The sequence below is a fragment of the Dama dama genome, chromosome 1 (assembly GCF_033118175.1).
Source record: "Dama dama isolate Ldn47 chromosome 1, ASM3311817v1, whole genome shotgun sequence".
Lineage (NCBI taxonomy): Eukaryota > Metazoa > Chordata > Mammalia > Artiodactyla > Cervidae > Dama > Dama dama.
Genome location: NC_083681.1, coordinates 36,997,938 through 37,023,329, shown reverse-complemented (window position 1 = coordinate 37,023,329; position 25,392 = coordinate 36,997,938). Strand labels below are relative to the sequence as shown.

Below are 25,392 nucleotides of genomic sequence, written 5' to 3'. Positions count from 1 at the left end.
TTCCATCCTTATCACGTCATCGATTGCCTTGCCATCACTGTTTCTTGTGGACTACTTGAAATACTAGTTTTATAGCTGATATTTTTATTTCCAGTTTTGAGTTACCAGGCTCCACTTAAATACCTCTTCCTAATTTCAGCCAGGGTGATCCATAACAAGTGCAGTTCTGACCAGGGCACTCCTATATTAAAGTTTTCAATGGCTCCCTAATGCCCAAAAGTTGAAGTCTAAACTCCTTGGTATGGTACACAAAGCTCTCAATGACCTGGCTCATGTCATCCATGTCACTATGGCTCCAGTTCCATCTCTGGCTACTTGAATTTTTTTTTTTTTTGCTTTATAATACCAAACCACTTCTAGTTCTCTATATACCATCTTATTTTATGCTAGGAACCCATGCTTTCCCTTTTCCTGGAATTTCCTGTCTGTTTTGCAATCAACTCATTCTTTGGCTCATGTCAGGGATCATCTTCCCCAGACAGTCTTATCTGGTTTGTTATGTTGGGCTAAGTATTTTAGGCTCCCACAGTACCCTGTGCCTATCTTACATTTATTATATTTTATCCAAATTGCCAGTTGCACGGGCCCACCTTCTTCACTAGACTATGCACCTCAAAAGGGCAGGAACTACACCGTGTCTTGCTCATAACTGCTTCCTCAGGGTCCGGGACAAGAGCTGGCATAAGGTACATACTCAATTGTCATAACAGAGAGCTTCAGACATCTTCAACAGTGACAATTTTGGAGTGAGATTCAGATGTTTATACATTGTATTAGAACCCAAGAATCTCTGAAATCAGATTTTGTATAAACCCCACTATATTTCTTATATTCTCTTAAGTACTTTGTCTTACTTGAACCCTCTGTAAAATCAAAAATGGGTTTAATGGGAATATGAACCCACAGTTGTTTGGAACTCAGAGATCATTGGTTCTAAACTTCTTTTATTGACTTTCCACACTGTACAATTCTGAAATCCCAGCCTCGCACTTTCAGGGAAATCCTGAAAGGATGATAAGGCAAACCTGAGCTTTTTTGAAATAATAAATCTGAAAGCTATTCTAAAGCTATGGGGTTTGTGTAAATACAACTGAAGCATACATTCAAACAGGCACATGACAGGACCTTCCCTAGACAGAGTCAATATGAAATGGATAAAACATGTTCATAAAATTAGAAATTTTTAACATGAGATGGATATTAAAGATCATCTAATCCACATCTGAGGTTAGAGAAGTTAAACTGCCCAAGTCTCACAGTTAGTAAATGGCAAAATAACAGTGAACTGAAATGTAACTACTCCCAAAGGTTCACACTTGCCATCAAAATACATTTCTAAAATGGTCAGCTGAATTGTTTCAACAGCATCTAGACTTAGCTTAAAAAGTCAACAAAACTAATTTGATTGGTGTCTCCTTTTCATTTCATTTGTCCCAGGAAATCTGCCTTTTACTAGAACAAGAGATGCAGATCATAGGTACAGTAGAAACCAATTTTTTTTTAAGGTTGGGGATATGGAAATAGTATTAGAAGGAGATAGCTCAAGGATTTTGGGTAGCCAACTGAATTTTGTAGTCTATCAAAAATTCTTTGTCCTGAGATTTGGTGAAAGTATCTGAAATGTACTTAATATGTGTGTGGTTTGAAAGACTAAAAAAAAAAAAATACTTTCACGAGTTTCTACTTCTCATTATATTTTTCTGACTTTTAATGAAAACCAACAGGAAATGGGAGTCAGTACAGCTCAGATAGTATATAGCTAGACAGATCTGGGTTTGAATATTAATTTGATCCTTCCTAAATAAGTAACCTTGGGTAAATTATTTCCTACCTCTGAACAATAGTTTCATCTCCTTATAAAAGAGAGCTAATAACTTCTGCTTTTCTGGGTCTTTGTGAGCATTAAGTAGGAATGTACATTTCTTAGCAGTGACTAGAACACAGTACCCACTCATTAAACAGTAAATGCCCTTAGAAACAGCAGTAGTAATAATGGCAAGAGAAGTAGCAGAATGTCTATTCTAGTACCAAGAACACAGCAGGTGCTTAACTCACAGGTGTTCCCTTTCTAGTCCTTCCTCATACCTGGGTGATATTTCCTAAACTGCACAGTTCTGTCCTTCAGGGTAGTTGCCAAATGAAGTCTTAGCTGGCGAGTGCAATTTACTACTTAGAGGAGCTTCTTTTCTGCCCCAGAGCTAAAAATATATTTCAAGAGTGTCCTTGATATAGAACTAAAATACATCGAATATGCATAAGACACAATCAAAAAGAAACTCTTACATCTCCCCAGTTCCCACTTGTGGGAACTGTAGCCAAACTATGCTGCTCAGTTCAAGCTAGGGAAAAAAAAAAAGGGAGAAGAACAAACCACTATCTTGTGAATTCATAGCTTTTTATAATGGACTCACTGGAATAACCAAGGATTAAGACTACTGCCTGTGTAATAAGGAAAGCGCAGTGGCGCTTCATGGACAGTGGACAGTTGTTTTCCCTTTCTCCTCTGTTAGCTGTTCTGTGGTTCTGCAGCGTGGAGGAGCTGCTGTTACCCTTTTCCATCTTGTCCTCATGCAGGATCAACCTGCTGAATGAAAAGTGAGCTTATATTGAAGAAGTATAAAGTGATTTCTCTACCATGAAAGTAAATATACATATACCAGTAAGCTGTAATTTTTATTTTTAGTAAAAATTTTAAATAATTGAATATATTGCTTATGACATTCTTCTCTCCAGGGCTGAGACTTGGGATATTGTTTTAGTTCAGAATTACTTTTTACATCCTGTTCCTAAATGTAACAATCTACAATATAGCACAAATACTGATGAGTTCTTACACAATCTCTTCCCTCTGGTACCATGACCTAATTTGGGACATCAGGTCTAAGGGTAAGTATCCACTGAACAAAAACAACTAAAAGAAAAAAAAAATCACTCTCCTCTAGTGAGAGGCAAAAGTATAAGACTGATTTGTAAAGCACTGAACAGTCACAGCAGACAAAGTAAAATCATATGTAAATGAGTATTATACCCAGGAGGAAAATATGTATCTTTAATATGACTTGAATAAAAATCCTCCTAACACCTACTCAGCTCTCTCATGATGTAATATGAAAAGATAACCACTGAATATCCCCTCTGAAATGATGAGAACAGAGGAATAAAGATAAAGAGACTAACAGATCACCAAATCAACCTAACTTCTGCTTTTCCATTATTTTCAACCTCTATATGTAATCGAAGTCAATCTTAAACAACTAAAGGTTAATGCCTGTTTAGTTGGTGGCAAAGCCCAAATTCCTCAGCCTTAGTTCTGTGGAACTCAAGGCCCTAGTTCTATGGAACCCAACTGTTTTTTATAACACATTCAATTCAACAAATATTCACTGAATACAAACATGTGGAAAGTTCTGTATTGGGCTTGGTGGAGAACACAGAGATGAGAATTGACTCTTTCTTTCTGAAACTTCGTTAGGAATGTCCGTGTGCTTTACCATTTCTGAGTCTGTTTGGATTATTCATTCCCTCAACTGAAAATTCTTCTCTTTCTCTTTGTTTTTCCAAACCTAGGCTTATCTCCAGTTCTATTTCTATCAAGTCTTCCAGAATAACTGCTATCAACAAAGCACTGTAGCTTCCTCTTCTAAATAGCACTCTTTTCTGTTTCTCTAATTTATCTAATCTAAATTATTATCTAATAATAATTTATCATTTATATCTAATGATATATTTAAACACATAGCACTTTAGGTTGTTTTGCTTTCTGTGTATGCCAATATAATCACTCTAGCTACATTACTAGCTCTTGAAGAATACGGTACAGTCCATCTTTCAAAAGCCCTTCTCTCCATGTCCCTAACAGTGCTGTGCACATAAGAGACAATCAGTAAATTATAATTTGAACATGTGGGTAAAATTAAAGATTGGGGGACTCTTAGCAGGGATAGATCCTGTTTGCAAAGACCGAGCTAGTAGAACTGGTGGCTTAGTCTACAGAGTTGTGTTGTGTCCAGCTCTTTGCAACCCCATGTACTGTAGCCTGCCAGGCTCCTCTATCCATGGAATTTTCCAGGCAAGGACACTGGAGTAAGTTGCCATTTCCTATTCCAGGGGATCTTCCTGATCCAGGAATTGAACCCACATCTCTTGCATCTGCTGCACTGGCAGGCAGATTCTTTACCACTGTGCCACCTGAGAAGTCTACAGAGTATCACTTCTAAAGATTATGAAATAAGAGATAGTATGTGTAAACAAACAGTGATAGGCAAGCAGAGTAAAATGAGACAATGAATCTACAAGAAGGAAATATTCAAAGATAAGAACTTCTTGGTTAAAGAAAAAAAGATGGCAAGTCAGTAACAGAAAACCAGAGAACTGGGTGGTTATTGGACTTTGGGGATAAGCACAATTATCAGAATTTGAAAAGAAGGAAAGGATCAATCAAAAAAAAGAAAAAGAAAAAGTTTGGTCTCAAATTCAATCCTGACTTTAAACAGAGATAACTTAAAGAGCACACCAATTGCCCTGAGGCTCTTTAAATTCCACCAGCCTAAAGTGAAGTCACTCAGTTGTTTCTGACTCTGTGATGTCATGGACTACAGTCAGCCTCCTCCATCCAATGGGGTTTCCCAGGCAAGAATACTGGAGTGGGTTGCCATTTTCTTCTCCAGGGGATCTTCCCAGCCCAGGGATCAACCCTGGTCTCCCGCATTGCAGGCAGACTCTTTATCATCTGAAACACCAGGGGAGCCCAAGGAAGCCCAAGGTCCACCAGGCTAAGGTTGGGCTGAATTCTGTAGCCAGCAGATGGGAAATTAAGCGGCTCTTGGGGCCAAGAGAAGAGGATTCTGGAACAGGGAACACTTCAACAGCCAGTCACTACACAGTCCAGACCTGGCAGGCAGCCCCTATCAGCCAGCCTTTATTCTAATATGCTGGTTTATGTGAAGCAGATGCACATACTGCTGAGGAAGCATAGACTCACTTTCCCAATCCCATTGGGAACATATGCTGCTGCTCTTGTCCTGGGTCTAATTTTCACGGTAGATAGCATTAAATCTTTTGCCACCCCATTGCTATAGCAAGATAGGGGGGCAGGGGTACTTCTGTGTGATTCAGTAATGGCATAGACAAGCATTTCTTCCCCAGAACAGAGGATATTCAGCTAGAAAACTAGATAATTGTGTCTGTGTGTGTGTGTGTGTGTGTGTGTGTGTGTGTGTGTGTGTGTGTGTGTGTGAATGACGCTTCTTTAAAAAGGCAGCCCAAAGAAAAATAATCGGCTCTTCGTGCTAAGATCCTCACTAAGGGGATGCTGCGTCTTTGATTGGGCTCCCCAGCTTAAGCAACTCTGAGAGGTAGGTTGAGTTCTCTTTATGGAGTATTAGGGGATGGAGTTATACAAGAATCTTGACATTTCCTTCTCTTGTCCCATCAAGACGATCCATCACTTCGAGAGTTCAATGGAAATTGTTTTCTACCAACATTAAAAGTTATTTGGGAGCTTTTAAGACACAGCAAATATATTTCTTTAAGAGAAGTTTATTTGCTTGTTTAAGAGAGCTGCACTTTATATATAGTGCTGATATAAACTGGTGCACAGGATCCTCTAAAACAGTTTATATCCACAGTAAAATACATTTTTGTGATACTCATACCACAGACTTAGTCCAGAGCCAAGGGCTTTTTGAACTCTGCTTATCTCCCAGCCTTTGTGGCTGTTACTTAGTCTTCACCATGTCCTAGGTCTCCCTGGCCACACATCCTGGCCTCAGACCTCAGCCTGCTGGCTCCATATGGACTTCTTTGCCTATTAATTTCTCTAAGATGCCTGGAAACCCGTGGAAGGCCAGACCAGGAAGTCCACAGCAAGGTTCTGGCTAGTGCTCCCTTCTCATTTACCTGGATTTTTAAAAAATTTTAATATGTATAATTCCCCATCTTTTATTCCTGGTATACAGTCTAGGACTTAAATACCTTCTTGGACGAAGACATCTCATCTCGGGTATATGTCAATGATAATTTCACTTATATTAAAGACTATGTGGTCCTTATTTTACACTTGTTACATTCTGGCTGACTTAAGGTGAATGATTTCAATTGTATGGTAGTAGGAAAAAGAGTTAAAGAACTGTAGACTAGAAATTACCTAGACCAAGTTCTTCAACTATAGATGAGAAAATTCAGGAAAAGAACAGGACTTACTTAGAATGGAACAAATGGAAGTTGAGTTTCCTAACCCTTTAGGAAATACCTGCAGGAGTATCTTGTGGAGAAATTGTAAGCCTTATTTTGTTGGAATCCAAAAGTAAGACTAGAACCAATGAGTAGAAGTTGTAAAAAAGCAAAGACAAATAACAAAGAATTAATAATTAGAACTAGAATGAGTTTCTCAAGAAGTAGTCGGTTTTCTGTCATTATACTATTAGAGGCATTTGAACAGAAGTAAGATGACTACTTGTCTGGGATATAGAAAGGGATTTCTTGGATGGAATTGTCACTCTGATTACATGTCTCTCCTTTATTCCAGTTCTGAGAATCTAAGTGTTGTGATGTGAAGCACTATATCTGGTGGGCTTGAACTAATAATGACCCTTACATTCCAAAGTATAAGCAGATGTAGTCTTTAAATCCGTCCCTAGATTACATTCTGGTTTGCCTCTGCTGCCTTGGATGAGCCCTGTATCATCAAGTCAATCTTCCTTCTCTGCCAGGAGTAAAGAGCCAGGGAAGAGAAAGGAAATGAGAAAAGCTTCAGAGATTTCCCAAAGTATGGATCAAAGGGTAAGCAGGACTTTTAAGAGAAGACATTCACATTAAGTGGTGCATTTTTTAAAGAAAAAGGAAAAGTTGCAGTCCCTGTTATTTGTCTATAAACAGAGAGCTTAGGTTGACAAAAATAAAGCTATCTTGAGATTTAAAACGTAGAAGCAATCAGAAGTTCACACACAAAAAATGAAGCTTTCAGAGGGTTAAGGCCATCTTGGCTGGGATCCAATTCACAAATTCAGTACAAATCTATAAAACCTTTCTAAGCAAATCTGAGAGCAACTGTTTTCTAAAAGGGGCTATTCTTGGTACACGTATCCATTTCCATTCAAATCAATGCAAGTTTTTAATACATGGAGGACAGCACATCATTACAGTTCCAATCCAGTGTCCAAAAGCCTGCCTAATGATAATCACTCTCGGAGCTCATCCCTTTAAGAGCTCATATTCCACTATGCCCCACGTCAAAATGAGGTGTGGCCTCCCTCTGCGACTAGGACACAGTAATTAAATTCGAGAATTAAAAGAAGTGTTAGAAGAATGTTTTCTTAACTAAGCTATTTAAAAAAACAGAACAAATAAAAGTGTGTGAGAGAGAAGAAACAGAATGGAAAGAATACATTAAAAAAAAAAAAAAAGAGGGCAAGCTACCACTATTGTTGCTGGGGGAAGAGAAGGAGAAGAGAGGGAAAGAGAAAGGGAGCGTCCACCTGTGAAAGTAACTGGGAAATACTACTAGAGAGATCTTCTCATTAATAGAAAGAAAAGATCAAGGGACTCAAAAATTCAATTCAGGAAGGTATTGGTCTCCTCTTTTATTTCTCTGAAGAAAAAGAAAGAAAAACTAAATGAAAGCTATTGTGGACTGATCACCTTTCTTATATGAAACACGTTCTGTTTCATGAAGGCCCTAATAGCAATTTTGCATTTGGAGGGAACCCTAGAAATAATAGAGGACTTCCCAGGAGGCGCTAGTGGTAGAGAACTCCCCTGCCAATGGAGGAGACATAAGAGACGTGGGTTCGATCCCTGGGCTGGGAAGATCCCTTGGAGGAGGGCATGGCAATTACTCCAGTATTCTTGCCTCTGAGATTCCCATGGACAGAGGAGCCTTGTGGGCTACAGTCCATGGAGCTGCAAAGAGTAGGACACAACACCTATAGCAACACTGCTAGAGATAATGGAATCCAACATACCTCCTTTAAAAGATAAAGTTAAGCCCAGAGGCATTAGTCACTTATTTGCCTCTATTTAGCAAAGGACTTCAGTCCAAATTTCCCAATAACAGACCAGAACCCTTTCTACTATACTTTGAGACCCTGAAATTAGTAGGGTTGGGATAAGAACTGCACTCTTGCCTAAGGAGAACAAGGAGAGGGGAAATGCAAAATGAAAAGTCCATAAAAAATTAAACATCTGTTTGTCATTCTTAATACATGGTGACAGACTCAATTAATTGAGTCCTTTCTTCCTTACATGCCCTACATAGGAGCTAACAAATGTTGTGAGTTCAATACAAACAAAGCCATCAAATGCTCCAAAGTATAACAAGACCTTAAACACATTTCCTAAGCCCCCAGCACTATGAATTTGTAGTTTTATAAATATCATGGTGAACAAGAAATGCTGTCTTGTCATATTCAAGCCAAATAACAGCTGGACTTTAAAAATAAAATTTTGAAGACATTTGCCTTTTATATTTTTAATTTCTGTTTTCTTGGCGTACGGTTTTGTCATTCGATTTTGATGAGCGGTTAATACACGTGCACAGCTGCCTCTTTTGGTGACCTTTCCCTGCCGCTTCTATGCTCGAAGCTGTGAAGCAGGTCTACAGATTGCTGACTAAGTGATGTTGGCATTTTCACAACTGGCAGACACTTTTCTGTGAAGCCAGGCTGACTTTAGTCACTTCAGATGCCACACAGGAGAATGGGTTGAAAGCAGAGGAAGGGATGTTAGTCGCTCAGTTGTGTCTGACTCTTTGCAATCCCGTGGACTGTAGCCCACCAGGCTCCTCTGCTCTGTCCATTGGGATTTCCCAGGCAAGAATACTGGAGTGAGTAGCCACTTCCTTCTCCAGGGGATCTTCCCAACCCAGGGATCGAAGCTGGGTCTCCAGCACTGCAGGCAGATTCTTTACCAGCTGAGCCACCAGCGAAGCCCCAGAGGAAGGGGAGAGTCCCTTAAAACTGCCATTATGCATTATTCACAACAGACAGAGAAACAGACATAGAAAACAACCTTAGTATACATGAGAGGATGAAGGATAAAGAGATCGTTTTATACATATATATTTTTGAATGTGATAAAAATATTATTCATCCATAAAAAAAGAAAACCCTGCCACTAGCAACAAAGATAAATGCTATATGATCTCACACATACATGGAATCTAAAGAGGCTAAACTCATAAAAGCAGAGAACAGAATGGTGATTTCCAGGAACTAGGAGGAAGGGGATATGGAAAGATATTGGTCAAAGAGTATAAACTTCCAGTTGTAAGATGAATACACTCTGGGTATCTGATATATGGCAGGGTAACTATAGTTAAAAATACTGCCTATACACTTGAAAATTGCTAAGAGAATAGTTCTTAAATTTTCTCATCAAGTAAAGCTAATTTGTGAGGTATAGAGGTGCTAACATTGTGGTAATCATTTCCCAATATATATATGTTTTCAAATCATCACAGTTTATACCTTAAATTTGCACCAAGGTTATATGTCAATTATATCTCAATAAAGCTGGAAAAATATCTCAACTGTTCAAAGCCAGATCATGTGTGGACAAAGAAGGGATGACATCCTGAGCCAGAGCTTAAAACTCACTTGCCAGTGGAGCTTATCTAAGTAGCTTCCACTCTGAACCTCTGTGGGGAACAAAGAAGTCTTGATCTTCTTAATACTTTTCTCAGTGATAATTATATCTGCCTTATTATCTATTTTTTTTCCCTTTTAATCTTCCATCTTCCTTCACTATACTTTAAGTTCTAAGAGGTCAGGAACATATTTGTTTTGCTTCCTTTGGTTTATCCAGTGTCTAGTTCAGGGACTGGCACACAGAACAGGCACTCAGAAATGTTTGTTTGTTTTTAAACCAAGATTGAATGAAAGAGTGAATACATTTTTTAATATTCTTTCACTTCAGTTCCTTCTTACTAGCGAAGTGGAGAAAGTATTATGTGTACCTGTTATCTACTCTGACTTTAATATGAACTGAAACTCCAGCAGGCTTTGCAATCAGCTTACGCTTGAACAGATGCCAGGAAATATCCTGAAGTCAGCAGAAGGCTGCTACCCATCCCAGCAGTCCTCACAAAGGCGCTCCACTTCTGTCGGTATTAGAGCAGGTAACTTGACTCCATTCATGAACTCACAGTCCCCCAAAAGCACACGAGGTCTCAATGGCAACTCTGGGCAAGCTTCTGAAGGGAGGTTTTCACACGCTCCTTAAGCTCCTGGGCCACTACAGACCTTCTACTATTACACTCATCAGGCATTGCTGTTATGTGTGACAGAGTAACACGAGAGCGGGTGCATGGCATGACTTGCTATATTTAGGGGAGAGGAAATGGGCCATACTGAGGAAGGTCACAAGGAGTTTGTTCAGAAAAATGAAGGCACCACTTATGTATCTGTATATACAAGGGGTGCAGGATAGCACAGTACGTAATGGCTTGGGTTCTGGAGTCAGTCTGCCTAGGATCAACTCTCATCTCTGCCCTTACAACCTGCATGACCTGTGGCAAGTTACTTAACTATTCTCAGCTTTAATCTTCTCATCTGTAAAATGGGAAAAAATACCTTCTTTACATTGGTGTATATGATTTAAATGAGAAAATATGGGTTAAAAGCTTAGCACGTTCTCTGGAATATAAATGCTTCATAAATGTTTGCTTAAAAAAAGCATAGTAATTAGGAAATTAGCTTGAATCCAAACAATCTGTGTTTGAACTGAATGGAAGTTCCAAAGAAGCTTCTATATAATATGTTTCTCTACAGTTAGGCCTTTTATTTTTTCTTTTCATAATGGTTAATAACTCTGACTATGATTTTTAACTTACCAAGCATATGATATCATCAATTAGATTATTAGCATTACTGAGAGGCAAATGACTTTATACCTATTGTACCGTTAAGAAGGGACACCAGGTATGCTGCAGTCCACGGGCTCATAAAGAGTCGGACACAACCGACCAACTGAACAACCACATGGTTAAGACACTAAGTGTAGAAAGATGAATGACATTAAGAAAACTCAGAACAAGGATAAGGTGGTAGAATTCTCTAACACCTAGTCTACCAAAAAAAAAAGAACAGACTGAATACTCCAAAGTGACTGAAAGTATATTTCATTGTGTCTGGTCAAAAATTAGGTATTCTACAGTACCATCTTCCAACAAAACTGAGATGGGCCACACCTGAATAACTGACTCCCTAAACCACACAACCTTAGTCCTTACGGGGCGGGAGGGACCTGTATCTCTAAGTGCCTATAAAAATGTCAGTGTCACTGTGCTCTCAGTACACATTTTTCATGAAAGACAGTGAGTGATTTCTGCTTTTGAGTCCTCTTTATTCCTCCTTTTCTGCTCCTGCTCCTCCTCCTCTTCCTTCCCTGTTCTCACACACGCAGAAACCAGTCAGAGTTTAACACTTTGTCCCTGGGACTTCCATTAAATATTAGTCTCTCCTATTGGTATGAAGAACTTGTCTTCTGAAAACTCTCTGAAGTGCTTCGTAATGTCTGATACTACCCATCCCTTAGTGCTCATGCCAGGGATTTCTGAACTGCCTAGGATGGCTCCAACCATCACTAAAAGCCATGCCTAGTTCAGATGCTGCTATGAAAAGTCTTTATACATATTCAAGGGATTAGGGTCCTGGAAGAAATCATACCAGTAAAAGGGATAACAGTAAGATTCTTCCCCTCAAGCTAAAGGACTTTAGCTGGGACCCAAGATGGGTGAAGTATTGTGTTACTTTGAAGAGAACTAATTAATCTTCCCTGACTGGTGGGAGGGATTCTGCCAAAGGCACAGCTAAAGGGAAAACCAGTCCCTACTCTGTGATGACACAGTAAATAACAGGCAACATTACTACTGAAGTGCTGACCTAACTCATAAATTGTACCCAGCCTCTGGGGAGCAATTTCTGCTGATTCGCTGCTTGTGCATTTGAAACAAACAAACAAAAAGGAAAGAGGAGCGGACAGGCATTGATACTGCTGGGGGTAAACACACTGATAGTAAAGCTGGTCTTTATCATCCAGACTTTCAAAAGACTTTGTAACGGTTAGTATCCAGACACAGGCTGGGCCTTGCCCAAGCAATTATTAATTTTACACCAGATCTGCTTCATACTATCATTTAGTTTCCAGAAGGGTTTGACTGCACCTGGGAATCACTTGTACGGGGGTTAAAAAAAAAAAAAAAATCCTTCTTTGTAAGTTTGTCCCTAAAAAGATAAATAAATAAGGATGTCTTGAGGTGGTTGAAAGACAGAATTTTGTTGTTCAGTGGAATGTGGAAAGTTCTTTTTGCTATGTGTTCAGTAACAGGATCTAGTTGAATTTCAAATTCCTCAACTGTAACACACAATGAAGACTAACATTTCTTCTGTTTTGCCAAGAAAATTGATCTGGTTACTTCCAAGAAAGACTATAAAGATCCTATATCTAACTTGGGCGCACCTCTAGAGACACAGAGCAGCAGAAAAGAGCTACAGAAAAGCCACTCACCCTCTGCATCTTCTGGTCGGGTAAGATCGATGACACCTGGGCCCAGCTTTCCATCTTCACTTGACTTTCCTGTTAACTGGGGCCCCAAATTTTCAAAGCGCGTTCTTTCCTAGAGGAAAGAATAACCAGAGACTTATTCTAGCTTCCAAAGCAGCCACTTTTTCCTTCCAATTTCTATCTTGCTTAATGGATGAAACTTGAATTTACAAACATCATTTCTGACCAACTGGAACTCAGAAAATCTTTCAGGAAGATTCCACTGAAGCCTGTTTGTGGAACCAACACTGTTGACAACACCTAAACCATAGTAGCTCTAAGGAAAGGACATCTGTGGCAGGAAAACTGCCAGGGCTGTACTGCACATCTTCTCTCTGTTGGATTTGTTCCAGTAATCTAAAAGGAATGCAACTGAAAGGTGTGAGCCAAAAGCACAAAATCTGAAAGAGCCGTTTCCATTAGAATATACCGTTATTCAATGGGGAGGGGAATTTTCCCATTTAGAGATCATAGCTTGCATTGGTACTCCTGGAAAAATACAAATCAGAATTTTAGGCAAGAAGATTTCAAAAACAAATATTTCAAAGCAGGCAGACTAGATGGCGGCACTGATGCTATATTTTGTTTAGGAGTTTGAACTGTAACTTCCTGGTAAGTGAGAAGCAGGACATCACTCCCGGCCAGCCCTTGAGTCAGGAAAGTTAAACACTTCTGCCATTATACTAGGAAAACCCAAAGGTGTTTTACTCGTTAACCTGTCCTTCTAGGCTCAGTAGTCTGAAGCATCACCATGAACTCTCCTTCTGTCGCTCTCTGGATCAGTAGCAGAGAGCTCATTGACCAGCCTTAACACGGTGTTCTTGTCTGCAGAAAAACAGCACGTGTCTCCTTCTCCCCTCCTTGTTCTCTCCAGACTCAAACTTGGCTTTGTGTTGTGCTTATGAATGAATGAAACCTTGTTGTTCATTACTATGAAACAATATTAAATGTCATGTCAGCTTGAATTTACAGACATGAAATAGCAGCTTCCAGCTCCGGGAATGGTTTCTGCATGTTATACTTAATGCATTATGCAGCAGTAGAGTGCCGGTTGCTGTTCAGTCTATTGTTCAATGACCTAGTTCTGTACTGAGCATGTTCAGCATTAGATGGAAACACTCTGAGTGTTCTCTTCTGTAAGATGTTTAGAAACTTGGAAATATTCTTAAAGAGCAAACATACAATTACTTGATAGAGGCTGTGCCTCATTTGTACAGCCTCACTACATTTGTGCTTTCTAATATGATTATTTTTGAATATCATTATATTTCTATAATTAATTCCCATCAGTCAAATTGTGCAGGAAGTCTTCCAGTTCCCCTTCATCATGTAATGTTGAAATCTGTGTTGGAAGAAAATACAGTATAAACCTTGCTTTAATCTAGCACCATTTCTATGAAAGATGGCAACAAAATTATAATCATGAATTTCCCCAACTGGGTAATACTAACTAGTTAACAAAAGCAGTATGTGGGGAAACCTCTGAAACATGACACTTATTAAAAAAAAAAAAAAGTGAAAATAAAAAGTAAATTAAGTATGGTTCCCCAATATCTTCTTATGTGACAACACTGCTGCACAAGAACAAATTATCCAGATGCAGAGGCCACAACAAAAAGCAACCGCAAGCCGTGCGGGAGTTGCACACATTGTTGCAGAGAGGACAGCTGCTTTTAATCAGCCAATTCTGATTACTGAGTAGCACTTTTGGTTGTCATGATGTGAAGCAAAAGAAAGTGAAGATGAGGAGTACCAGGGACAGCAAAATACTCAACCTTTGTTTTATCACATTGTTTCGCATTTCAAATATTTGCAGGTGAATGCTTTCCCTATGTTAAATGCAAAAGGAGTTTTGATGTGACACCTGCAATCTTCTTGGAAGAACAACCTTTAGCTGTATTTTCATGGGGGGAAAAGCAACTTTCTCTGAAAATCAACAGATCATGCTACCTATCAATATGCATATTTCAAGTATCTTTCTAGTCATTCATTCTCTTTGATTTTACCGGAAAATATTCTCAGTAAAAAAAATAAAATAATAAAGTTCCTGAAAGAATATCAATATTTTGACAAGGAAGGAGAAGAGGGAAAATTACATGCCATGGTTTGTAAAATCCTAAGACAACAAAGCTTACATGATGATAATATCTTTTCTTTTATAAAAAATGAAGTGCACTCACAATTCAGTAGTATCAGCTTGTTTTTAATCATAACAAAAAACATTCAGAACATTCAGCAACACATTCTCAGTGTCTTTGAAGTCATACATTTTTCTGACTTCATTGAAAAAAAAATCTACAGCAGAGATAGTTTCCTTATAAAATATCAATATTTTGACAGAGTAGAAGTCAAGGAAGAATATCCCATGAAATGCTTGTTAAATAGGCAGAAAATAAATCAATGATAAAAATTGTTTTGGGCAGTGGGCTGCATTTTATATTTGGTAATATTAAGCATTTGTGTTTGAGATTAAAGAAGGACCCTGCAAAGCCATGCCCTTTCATATAAATTTCTACCTAGTCTCCCAGAAGATTTTCTTCTTTTCTTCAAAGAATAGCTCAGAATATTTATTTGCCAGCCACATAACCATAAGATAAGAGGGTCTGATGTCTACAAGTTAGCTCAGGGCAGCTGAGCTAAGCAAAGATTTTACCAGTGAGGTTGAACATGAGCCTAGTAAATACAGGATGTGGACATGGGCACAGAGAGAAGTTTAAAGATTCTTTAGCTCCAAGAGGCCCTCAACTTCTGGCCATTAAGAACCAATGGGTATGTCCCCATATGGAAATACAGACGATGGGTGGCAAGCTCTTAACTCTAAGTTTTCCATGCACTTGAACTAGTTTCCATGAGGTATATAGTTCCCAAGTAGATATTCTGGAGATATAAACAAAACACCTCAATGCTAATTTTAATCTCAGCCCCCCAGGCAGGAAAAATCCCCAGTCTTCATGATGACAGTGAAATGTGCATTTTACATGCAGCGATATGATCAGACACTTACTTATGCATTGTCAGTCACAAACATGCAGGCAACATAAAAGTTATTGAAAAAAATTAAAGTCAGCTCTGCTGTGTTGTAGGACTGTTGGCTCTCTAAGTGCTTTGAAATTATGATGTATGAGGTAGATGTTGCATATTAAATAAAGATATTTAAATGATAAAGCCCCCTTTAGTGAGAGCTGATGAATGTTAAATGTTACAAGCCACAAGACGGTAGCATCCATCATCTTCACATATTATCAGAGTCAATGACGGGGCAGCCTCACTGATGACAGATAGACTGCTGCATTATTATCCCTTATTTCTAGAGTCACTGAACAAACCACTCAACTCCTCAGGCATTATTTTTAACTTTGCATTAAATTAGCAACTTTTCCCTTCCTACCATAGCAAGATTGATCAATTCTGTCTTTGCATCGGTGGAGAGAGAGAATGAATTTGGGGTAGCTAAAAAATAAGAGGTTTGTTTTCATCTAGGGGAAAAAAAAATCAACTTCCTCTTACTGGCAACAAATGTAAAATTGTGATATGGGGAAAGAACAGCAATGAAACAGTAAGCACACAATAATGGCTTTTCTTTGCACTTAGATAAAAGCTGAATTTTTGATGTGCACAGTATATTTTAATAAAATTTTATATACTATGTTTTATACACTTATTGGCTATTCCATAATAATGTGTGTGCTAACAGTAAAATTGCTCTTAAATTTATGTGTGTTATTTATACGTTCCCACGTAACAATGCTTTTTGTTGTAAAAAATATTCTGTTTATTAATGTAACTTTACAACCACTGCATCCAAGATCCGTGGTAAATTAATGACATTTTTATTATTTTATAGTGTCATTAAATTTTTACTGATCACTCCATCAAACAGAGGCAGTAAAGGCCATAATGTAAACTGGGACACTTAGATCAGGCAGCAGGAAGACATTCCATATAGTCTGAAGAAAACTGCTAGCAATAAATGATATTTATACCATCTTTAAGCATGTGAGAATACTTGGATAAGTTTGGCAAAACTGTTTCAGTAGTAGAGTGGATTGTATACTTAAATAACAGTTTGCTTGCCAGTGAGACAAGCCTTTTTCAAACCATATGCAAGATGACTGATTTCAGCCATCTCCTGAAAAACAACACGTGAAAGGTAACGGTGTACTGGGCACCCTCCCACTGGATTTCTGAGACTGACCACCATGTACCACACCTCAAATGATTTCAACACGGTCCTCCTTTCCACAAACCGAAGTGTAAAACTGCACATGCTGAGAGAGGCTTTTTGTTTGTTGCCTTACAAATAATATTTCATTTGACAGGCAGACATGGCTGGACAATGATGTGATGCATTTTATTCCAATGGTTGAAATGAGAGGCACTTTACCAAGCTGTATTCAAAGCTCTTTTACAAAGAATATCTGAATATAAGTTCATCCGTAACAGGCACAGAACACACACCTAAGAGGCCATTACTTAACACTGCAGATAAAATGGGTAAAAAATAATATCATGTTACTTTCACATGTAAGTTACATTATAATTAGTATACTTTACACTAGCCCTCAGATGCTCTGTTCATAGAATATTTGTATATATATTTTATACAAATATTTTATAATAATACATGCACATTATATATATTATACTTCTGTATTTAGAAGACAGCAAACAGAAAATTCTATGCTCGTGTACTCACAAATTTAGAACCAATCTCTTACATAGGGATTTTGGTATGAATATTTTTTAGTAAAAATTTTGCTGACATATCTTAAAATAAATATTTAAATACTAAAGAATCTTTAAAACCATTCAAATTTGTGATAATAAGGACTTTTGCAGAGAAAATTAATACTACAGTGTTACTAGCCATCTTTCTGTGTACTCCTGAAGCAGTTTTCTAAGAGAAATAACAAATACATGCATTATAAATAGAAATTCTCTAAGGCCTGATGCTATGAAAGTGCACTTAATATGCCAGTAAATTTGGAAAACTCGGCAGTGGCCACTGTTTTCATTCCAATCCCAAAGAAAGGCAATGCCAAAGAATGCTCAAACTACTGAACAATTGCATTCATCTCACACACTAGCAAAGTAATGCTCAAAATTCTCCAAGTCAGGCTTCAACAGTATGTGAACTGTGAACTTCCAGATGTTCAAGCTGGATTTAGAAAAGGCAGAAGAACCAGAGATCAAATTGCCAAAATCCATCAGATCATCGAAAAAGCAGGAGAGTTCTAGAAAAACATCTACTTCTGCTTTATTGACTACGCCAAAGTCTTTGACTGTGTGGATCACAAAAAAGTGTGGAAAATTCTTAAAGATATGGAAATACCTCCTGACCTGCCTCCTGAGAAATCTGTATGCAAGTCAAGAAGCAACAGTTAGAATTGGACGTGGAACAACAGACTGGTTCCAAATAGGAAAAGGAGTACATCAAGGCTGTTTATTTTCCTGCTTATTTAACTTATATGCAGAGTACATCATGAGAAATGCTGGGTTGGATGAAGCACAAGCTGGAATCAAGATTTCTGGGAGAAATATCAATAACTTCAGATATGCAGATGACACCACCCTTATGGCAGAAAGCTAAGAAGAACTAAAGAGCCTCTTGATGAAAGTGAAAGAGGAGAGTGAAAAAGTTGGCTTAAAACTCAACATTCAGAAAACTAAGATCATGGCATCTGGTCCCATTACTTCCTGGCAAATAGATGGGGAAACAATGGAAATAGTGATAGACTTTATTTTGGGGAGCTCCAAAATCACTGCAGATGGTGATTGCAGCCATGAATTTAAAAGACGCGTACTCCTTGGAAGAAAAGCTATGACAAACCTAGACAGCATATTAAAAAACAGAGGCATTACTTTGCCAATGAAGGTCTGCTTAGTCAAAGCTATGGTTTTCACAGTGGTCATGTATGGATGTGAGAGTTGGACCATAAAGAAAGCTGAGTGCTGAAGAATTGATGCTTTTGAACTGTGGTCTTGGAGAAGACTCTTGAGAGTCCCTTGGACTGCAAGGAGATCCAACCAGTCCATCCTAAGGAAATCAATTGAATATTCATTGGAAGGACTGATGCTGAAGCTGAAACTCCAATACTTTGGCCACTTGATGCAAGGAACTGACTCATTTGAAATGACCCTGATGCTGGGAAAGATTGAAGGCAGGAGGAGAAGGGGACGACAGAGGATGAGATGGTTGGATGGCATCACTGACACTATGGACATGAGTTTGAGCAAGCCCTGGGAGTTGGTGATGGACAGGGAGGCATGGTGTCTGCAGTCCATGGGGTCGCAAAGAGTCAGACACAACTGAGCGACTGAACTGAACTGAAGGCCACCACAGTATTCTGAGATATTATCTATCCTTAAAGTTTCCGCTCTGTCTAAGTTGATAAGTACTAGCCCCCCCAAAAAGGGTTTGCCCATTCATCTGAGCTCCAAGCTTTGGTGTCTGTCTGATCCTGGAAAGCTCTTTTTCAAAATTAAAGACTTCCCTGCAAGAGTTTTCCCCTTACATGACTCCCCTTCCCATCCTCTGTTTATATTAATAGAAACTGGTCAGTACTATTTGTTTCACTGCTTTCCTTGCCCCTCTCTGCCCAGTTAATCTTCCAGGCTTGTTGATTCTCCTTCTGTAGAGCTTCTTGCACTGATCCCTCAGCCTGCAAAGCCCAATTTCTTCATAAATTCTATAACCTCTCTGATCTGTCTACTCTCTGATACACAAAAATCCCTAGCCTTCCCTATATAATTAGCTTATAGTTACATGCTATATTAAAGAATTGAGCTTTGGATCATGTGTACTCCAACTCTTCCCCAACAGCATCAAAAGATGTTTCAAGCCAGGGACTGTCTTGCACCTTACCTTTTTAATACATCTTACATAACATTTAGTGTTAGTGTCCGTAAACATTTGCAGGTTTTTGCAAGCCCACAGAATTGATTAATCCACATAAATCAAAAACACTTTGTACAAGTGTGTTCAAAAAGAACAAGAAGAACGAATTTTATAATAGTTCAAGTTTGTGTAAGAGATGTTTAGGTTCAACCCTTCACATTGTATTAATGATGTCTCTTTGGGCAGTAATCATCAAAACAAGGAAATACAGAAAAATGCCATAAATATTTTGTAAAAGAGGGAAGTGAGCCATTTTAGAAGAATACACTAGAAGAATACAATTTAATTACACAACAATATGAAAAAGAGGTTTTTGAGTCTGACTTGGAATTTCTGCAGCTTTACACACATCTTTGCAAAATCTTTACAAAACACTGGCAAAACAGCATAATATCCACCACAAATGTGTGGCTTAAAAAACAGTATACATTTGAAAATTAAAAAAGTCTTCTGTTTGTTTTTAAACAGGACAATGCTAAGTATAATGTTGAGAGAAAGTCTGTGCCTTACTCTGAAAGACTTGCTCTAATTCCCAGCTCTGGACATATCTGGCCATGATGTGATTCTCAAGATACACTACTTAAGCACACAGGTAATTTCCTTTTTATTGACTTGAAAAGCAATCACTTTATTAGTATTTATTTTACATCCTTTATTAAAATGTAGTAATTTAAGGAAGGACTGTAAATGAAAGCTTTATTTTAGAAAGTAACCACATGTACTTTCAAAAAGGTGATTCTTTTTTTGGAAAGAGTTATTTTGGAGCCAGTGGGATTTACTTTCACAGGGTTATTTTGATGGTCCCAGAGTCAGTTATCATAATAAAAAAAGACTCTGGCTGTTAGAAGTGAGGTAATGAACCTCATTGTTAAATACCATTTTGTCAGCTAAAACTATTAATTTCTTTACTTTTTAATATACTCTTAACACCAAAGCTGTGCTAGGAATCATGAATAATTTAAGTCCTAAGTTTTCCAACCATGTTTGCTTCTCTAGGATATGATTGGGGTGGAAGTAGGAAAGGGTGTCACTTATTGATCATGTACTAAGTGCAAGGCTCTTTGCAATGAGTATTTCCTTTTATGCTCCCACTGATACTACAAGGAAAAATATTATTATTGCTGTCAGTTTTGCAAGAGAAGAGGCTCAAAAGGAATTTTTTATATTTTAAGTCACTTAACCAAAATCTAGATAGGTATTTGGGCTGAGGTGAATTTAGAATAATAACTCTACAACTTAATTACTATGTGATATCTCTGAGCCAGTTTCCTCATTTGTAAAATGGAATAGAAAATGCACATGCTGCAGGGTTGTGATGATTAAATAAGAGATTATACATGTGAGTGCTTTGCAAATATAAAGCAGCTCATAAAATATCCACTTCTGTTAAATATAGTATTAGTGTTTGCTAAATGTTTCAAAGCTAAACACTAATGAAGATGGTGTCCTGATCTAGAGGCCGATAGCCATGCTCCTGTGTCAACAACACAGCCACAAAACCAAAGATGCTTTCATTTTTGTCTTGGTTGCTAAGCATCTCAGAATTAAATCTAAATTTTAGCCTTAGGAACTATGTAGTACCTGGATCTTCTTTCCCTCTATTTATAAGCCTGCAAATACTCCCCATTATCCACACGCTATGTTTTTGCTGTGTTAGTCATTCAGTCTTGTCTGACTCTGTGACCCCATGGATTGTATCCTCTGTCCATGGAATTCTCCAGGAAAGAATACTGGAGTGAGTAACCATTCCCTTCTCCAGGGGAGATTCCCAACCCAGGGGTCAAACCCACGTCTCCTGCATTGCACGCAGATCCTTTACCATCTGAGCCTCCAGGGAAGCCATCTATCTACACGAGGAGAACCAAACTTCTCTGCGTGGTTCATTCACCCTTACGTGATCTGGCTGCTGCTCTCCTCACCAGATTTATGTCTTTCTCATTCTGGTTTATTGCCTCTGTTCCAAGAAGACAGAATTTCTTGGAGTTTCCTAAATAAGCTACGATATTTTTTGCCCTTGTATATTTGCATATACCATTCCCTCTTCTATTAACAGAATGCCCTTCCTTTATGGATGACATCATAATTAGTCTACTCTAGGCCTAATTAAAGCATTTCTTCTGGATAAAATCCTTCGTTGACTGCCTTCTACCAGCTCCCCTATTTTGTTCCATCACCACACCATGTTTATAGAAAAATGCATTATAATTATTGGTTTATATGTCTGTTTACATGTCTTCCCAGCATACTTCTTAAGATGTGGTGTCCATATCTTATTAACTATAGCCTCAGAGCCTCTCATGATGTTGGCACATACTAGGCACTTTGGTTGGTTGCTAAATCCTAGTAATGCTAAATTGTTTCTTTCTCATTTTTCATTTTTATTTTACTTTAAAATTAAATTATTTTCAGATTTTTTTTGAAAATAGTGAGAGAGAGATGATTAAAAGGTACATAAATACAAGGGAAGATATGTAAGTCAGTTGAACAATCGAGTGATCTGGTCAGGGCAGGCTTACTGCTGAAATATAGGAAATCTGCCTAGCTATTACTATTCAAAAGGGCTCTGCAAAAATCTTCCCTAAAATCTCAGTAACAACCATTTCCAAACATTCTTCTTACAGTCTTCCATTTCTGAGCAATCCATCATTAGCAATTCATTCTTGGAGTTAATTCATAACGTCAATACTTTTATGAGAATACAATAGAATAAACCGTTAAGCAAAAATCATACTAATTTCAGTTTAAATCTTCTAGAGAAACAAGAAAACCTCTAGGGAAGATAATCCAAATGAAGCTACATAAAGAAAGACATAAAGAATTTGACCAAGGGGTTCTTTAGGTATTCTAATCATAAAAGAAAAATAATTTCACAAGAGTTTGGGAATGGCCAAGCTAAGCAAAGATGGCTAAGGGCTGAACTGTGTTCTCTTAAAATTCATGTGTTGAAGCCTTAACCCCAAGTACCTCAGAATGTGACCCATGTTTAGAGATAGGGGCTTTAAAGAGGTAATTAAATTAAAATGAGGCCATTGCTGCTAAGTCACTGCAGTCGTGTCTGACTCTGTGCGACCCCATAGACGGCAGCCCACGAGGCTCCCCCGTCCCTGGGATTCTCCAGGCAAGAACACTGGAGTGGGTTGCCATTTCCTTCTCCAATGCACGAAAGTGAAAAGTGAAAGTGAAGTTGCTCAGTCATGTCCGACTCTTCGCGACCCCATGGACTGCAGCCCACCAGGCTCCTCCATCCATGGGATTTTCCAGGCAAGAGTACTGGAGTGGGGTGCCATTGCCTTCTCCGAAATGAGGCCATTAGGGTGGGCCTAATCCCATTTGACTAGTGTCCCTATAAAAGGTGTAGATTAGGATATAGAGAAAGACACCAGAGATGTGTGATCACAGAGGAAAGACCATGTGAGGACACGGTGAGAAGACGGCCATCTGCAAGCAAAGGAGAGAGACCTCAGGAGAAAACAATTCTTCCAGAGTCTTGATCTTGGACTCCTAGACTCCAGAATTGTTAGGGAAAAATATCTGTGGTTTGAGCCACCCAATCTGTGATATTTTGTTATGGAAGCCCCAGCAAACTAGAAATAATACAGTGGCAACATCTGCCTCTTGTATCAAAGTAACAAGGCAACCAGTTTTAGACATGAGATCCTACTAGCCTCAGAAACAATTCTCTGGAAGTTTTTGCCATTAGGATCTAATAGTGATTCTATCTTTTGACAGCTAGAGCTAGCTAGCTAGAATTCATCAAAAGTGAAAGTTCTCCCCTAAAGAGAGAAAAGTTTTCAAAATTCCAGAAACTCATACTTGAGGCAAGACACAGAATCAGTAAAGACTGACCAAGTTCAGGTCACCTGTCAGGAGGCTCATACATGCCACTGGACAGTAAGTTCCTTGGAGGAGGGAAAGCAGCTCTTGATTCTCTCTATCTCCAGCTAGGATTGTATCCTATGAGCATAGAAGCATGTAGCACATGCCTGCTGAAATGGGCTAGTGTCTGCAAAACTTCTTGTGGATATGTTTTATGGAGCTTTCAAAAACATTCTCAAATGATGTATGCAAATTCCCCTCAGGATTTGAAGAGTAACCAAGCTAAGCAAGTTCTCTCTCCACACCCCTGGCAAGGACAGTATCCTGTATATCTCCTGTAACATACACTTAGACTCTTGTCACTGATCATCAGATGATAGATGACAAAGTAGCATTAACTCTGAAGACATGAGACCGTTTTAGGCTTGGGAGCCACTGAGTTAAATTAGTTTCATCAGGATTATAGTGCCTATGCTTTCTGTCTCATTCATATGGTTCTAATATGGTTTTAACCAATTGCAAGGTTATTTATAAGTTTGCAACTCCCAAGTAGAGTTATAAAGTGTTCAGATTTAAGCAAATCCAGTTGTGTGGTAGCCCAACTCCACTTATATGTGGTTTCCAACTTTTTATTCCTATACAGAACATGATACGTATTTTTTCCTGAATATTCTCTGATTAACTATTTGTTTCAGTAACAAGTTCACAAAAAGTTCCATTGTAAAATCATACAAACGTCTATTAAAATCAAATACATGATTTAAAAACTGGAGAATTTTATCTCCACTTAAACCAACAGTGAGAATTTATTGTACTAACATTTATCACATGAATAAAGAGTATCACAATAAAATGAATGACTAGCTAAGCAAATGTCTTTGTCCAGAAAATTATCTTGGGAATTTTATTTCTTCAAATCTAGGTCTTAATTTCAGATACCTACTCAATTTACAATGTGTACTTTTTAAAATTGTTTGTGGAAACACAGGTGCAGTTTATTCAAGTTAAAGACATCAAAGCTATATAAACCAAGAAAGAATATTTTCTTCAAAAATATACCTTCTATTTCAATTTTAGCTCACAAACTGATAAATTTAAAAAATTTTCCCTCAGAAACATAAACACAAAAAATGGAAAAATGTAAGGTATTACCACCACATATTTGTTTTGATTTATGAGATATATAAATATATCACATTTCCTAAGAGGTTTTCCTATAATTTAAAGAAATATGTGTTCTACAAAAATAACACATATCTTAAAAAGAAAAATAGGGGGTATGGAAAAGCTTTAGTGCTGGAAGGAAATATAATGTAAAGACCTCTTCATGCAGAGAGCACAGAGCCCAAGAAGCAGAGAATGCTTACCCCAAATCCTGCAGCTGACAGGTAACAGATCCAGGACACACCTCTTAGCCTCACACCACTTAGCCTACAGACTCCCAGTCTCCTGTTGCTTCCACTGAACTATTGTGCATTGCAAGTGCTCTTTACAAACTAGACTAGCTCCTGGTTAATTTACCTGTAAAATGAGGGAGCTGAACCAACTTATCTGTATGGTTTCTTCCAGCTCTGAAATCTTATAATTCTATGATACTCAGCTCTTTTACTCCTGAGACCCACACTGGAATACACATTAGTAAAATCACTTTGCATGTCATAAAAAAATATTGAGCAATTATTCATATTCTCAACAAAATCGCTCAAAAGATAATCCATTTGTCAAACAAACCTACCAAACCATGGTCACACTTAGCCAGAAAGCATTTATTTGCTATTTCTGAAATTCCATCTCCACCATGCAAAAGTGATAAAGGGAAGGGACCTCAAGGAAGGGAAAGGCAAAGGGGAAAGTAAAATCAAAGGAAAATGTTTCATCTAAATTTGGCATGAATATGTCTCTAGTTTGATATTCATCACGGTGGCACTAGCACAGAATACATCCATTTTTGTCTGAATGCAAAGTAACATAAATACAAAGATTGCTGGTAAGAAGAGGGCCTCTTTTCAGAAAAAACTAACTCCTTAACGTCAAGATTTTGCACATTCTATTAGTATCCCCTTTTAGGAAACAAAAAGTACTAATAAAGTCCCCTGAAGACACAAACATCTTGTCAAATAAAGAATAAAAATAACCCA

General features: G+C 38.1%; 1 protein-coding gene across 32 annotated transcripts in view; it reads right to left on the bottom strand.

Annotated features, from left to right (window-relative positions):
• The window catches only part of SOX6 (SRY-box transcription factor 6), a 685,495-nt gene that overhangs the window by 35,060 nt on the left and 625,043 nt on the right, over window positions 1–25,392 (bottom strand). For all 32 annotated transcript variants that reach the window (XM_061146939.1, XM_061146891.1, XM_061146914.1 and 29 more), the window contains one exon: window positions 12,505–12,613. In XM_061146939.1, coding sequence (XP_061002922.1) covers window positions 12,505–12,613 — 109 coding nt within the window. The remainder of the gene's footprint in view (window positions 1–12,504; window positions 12,614–25,392) is intronic.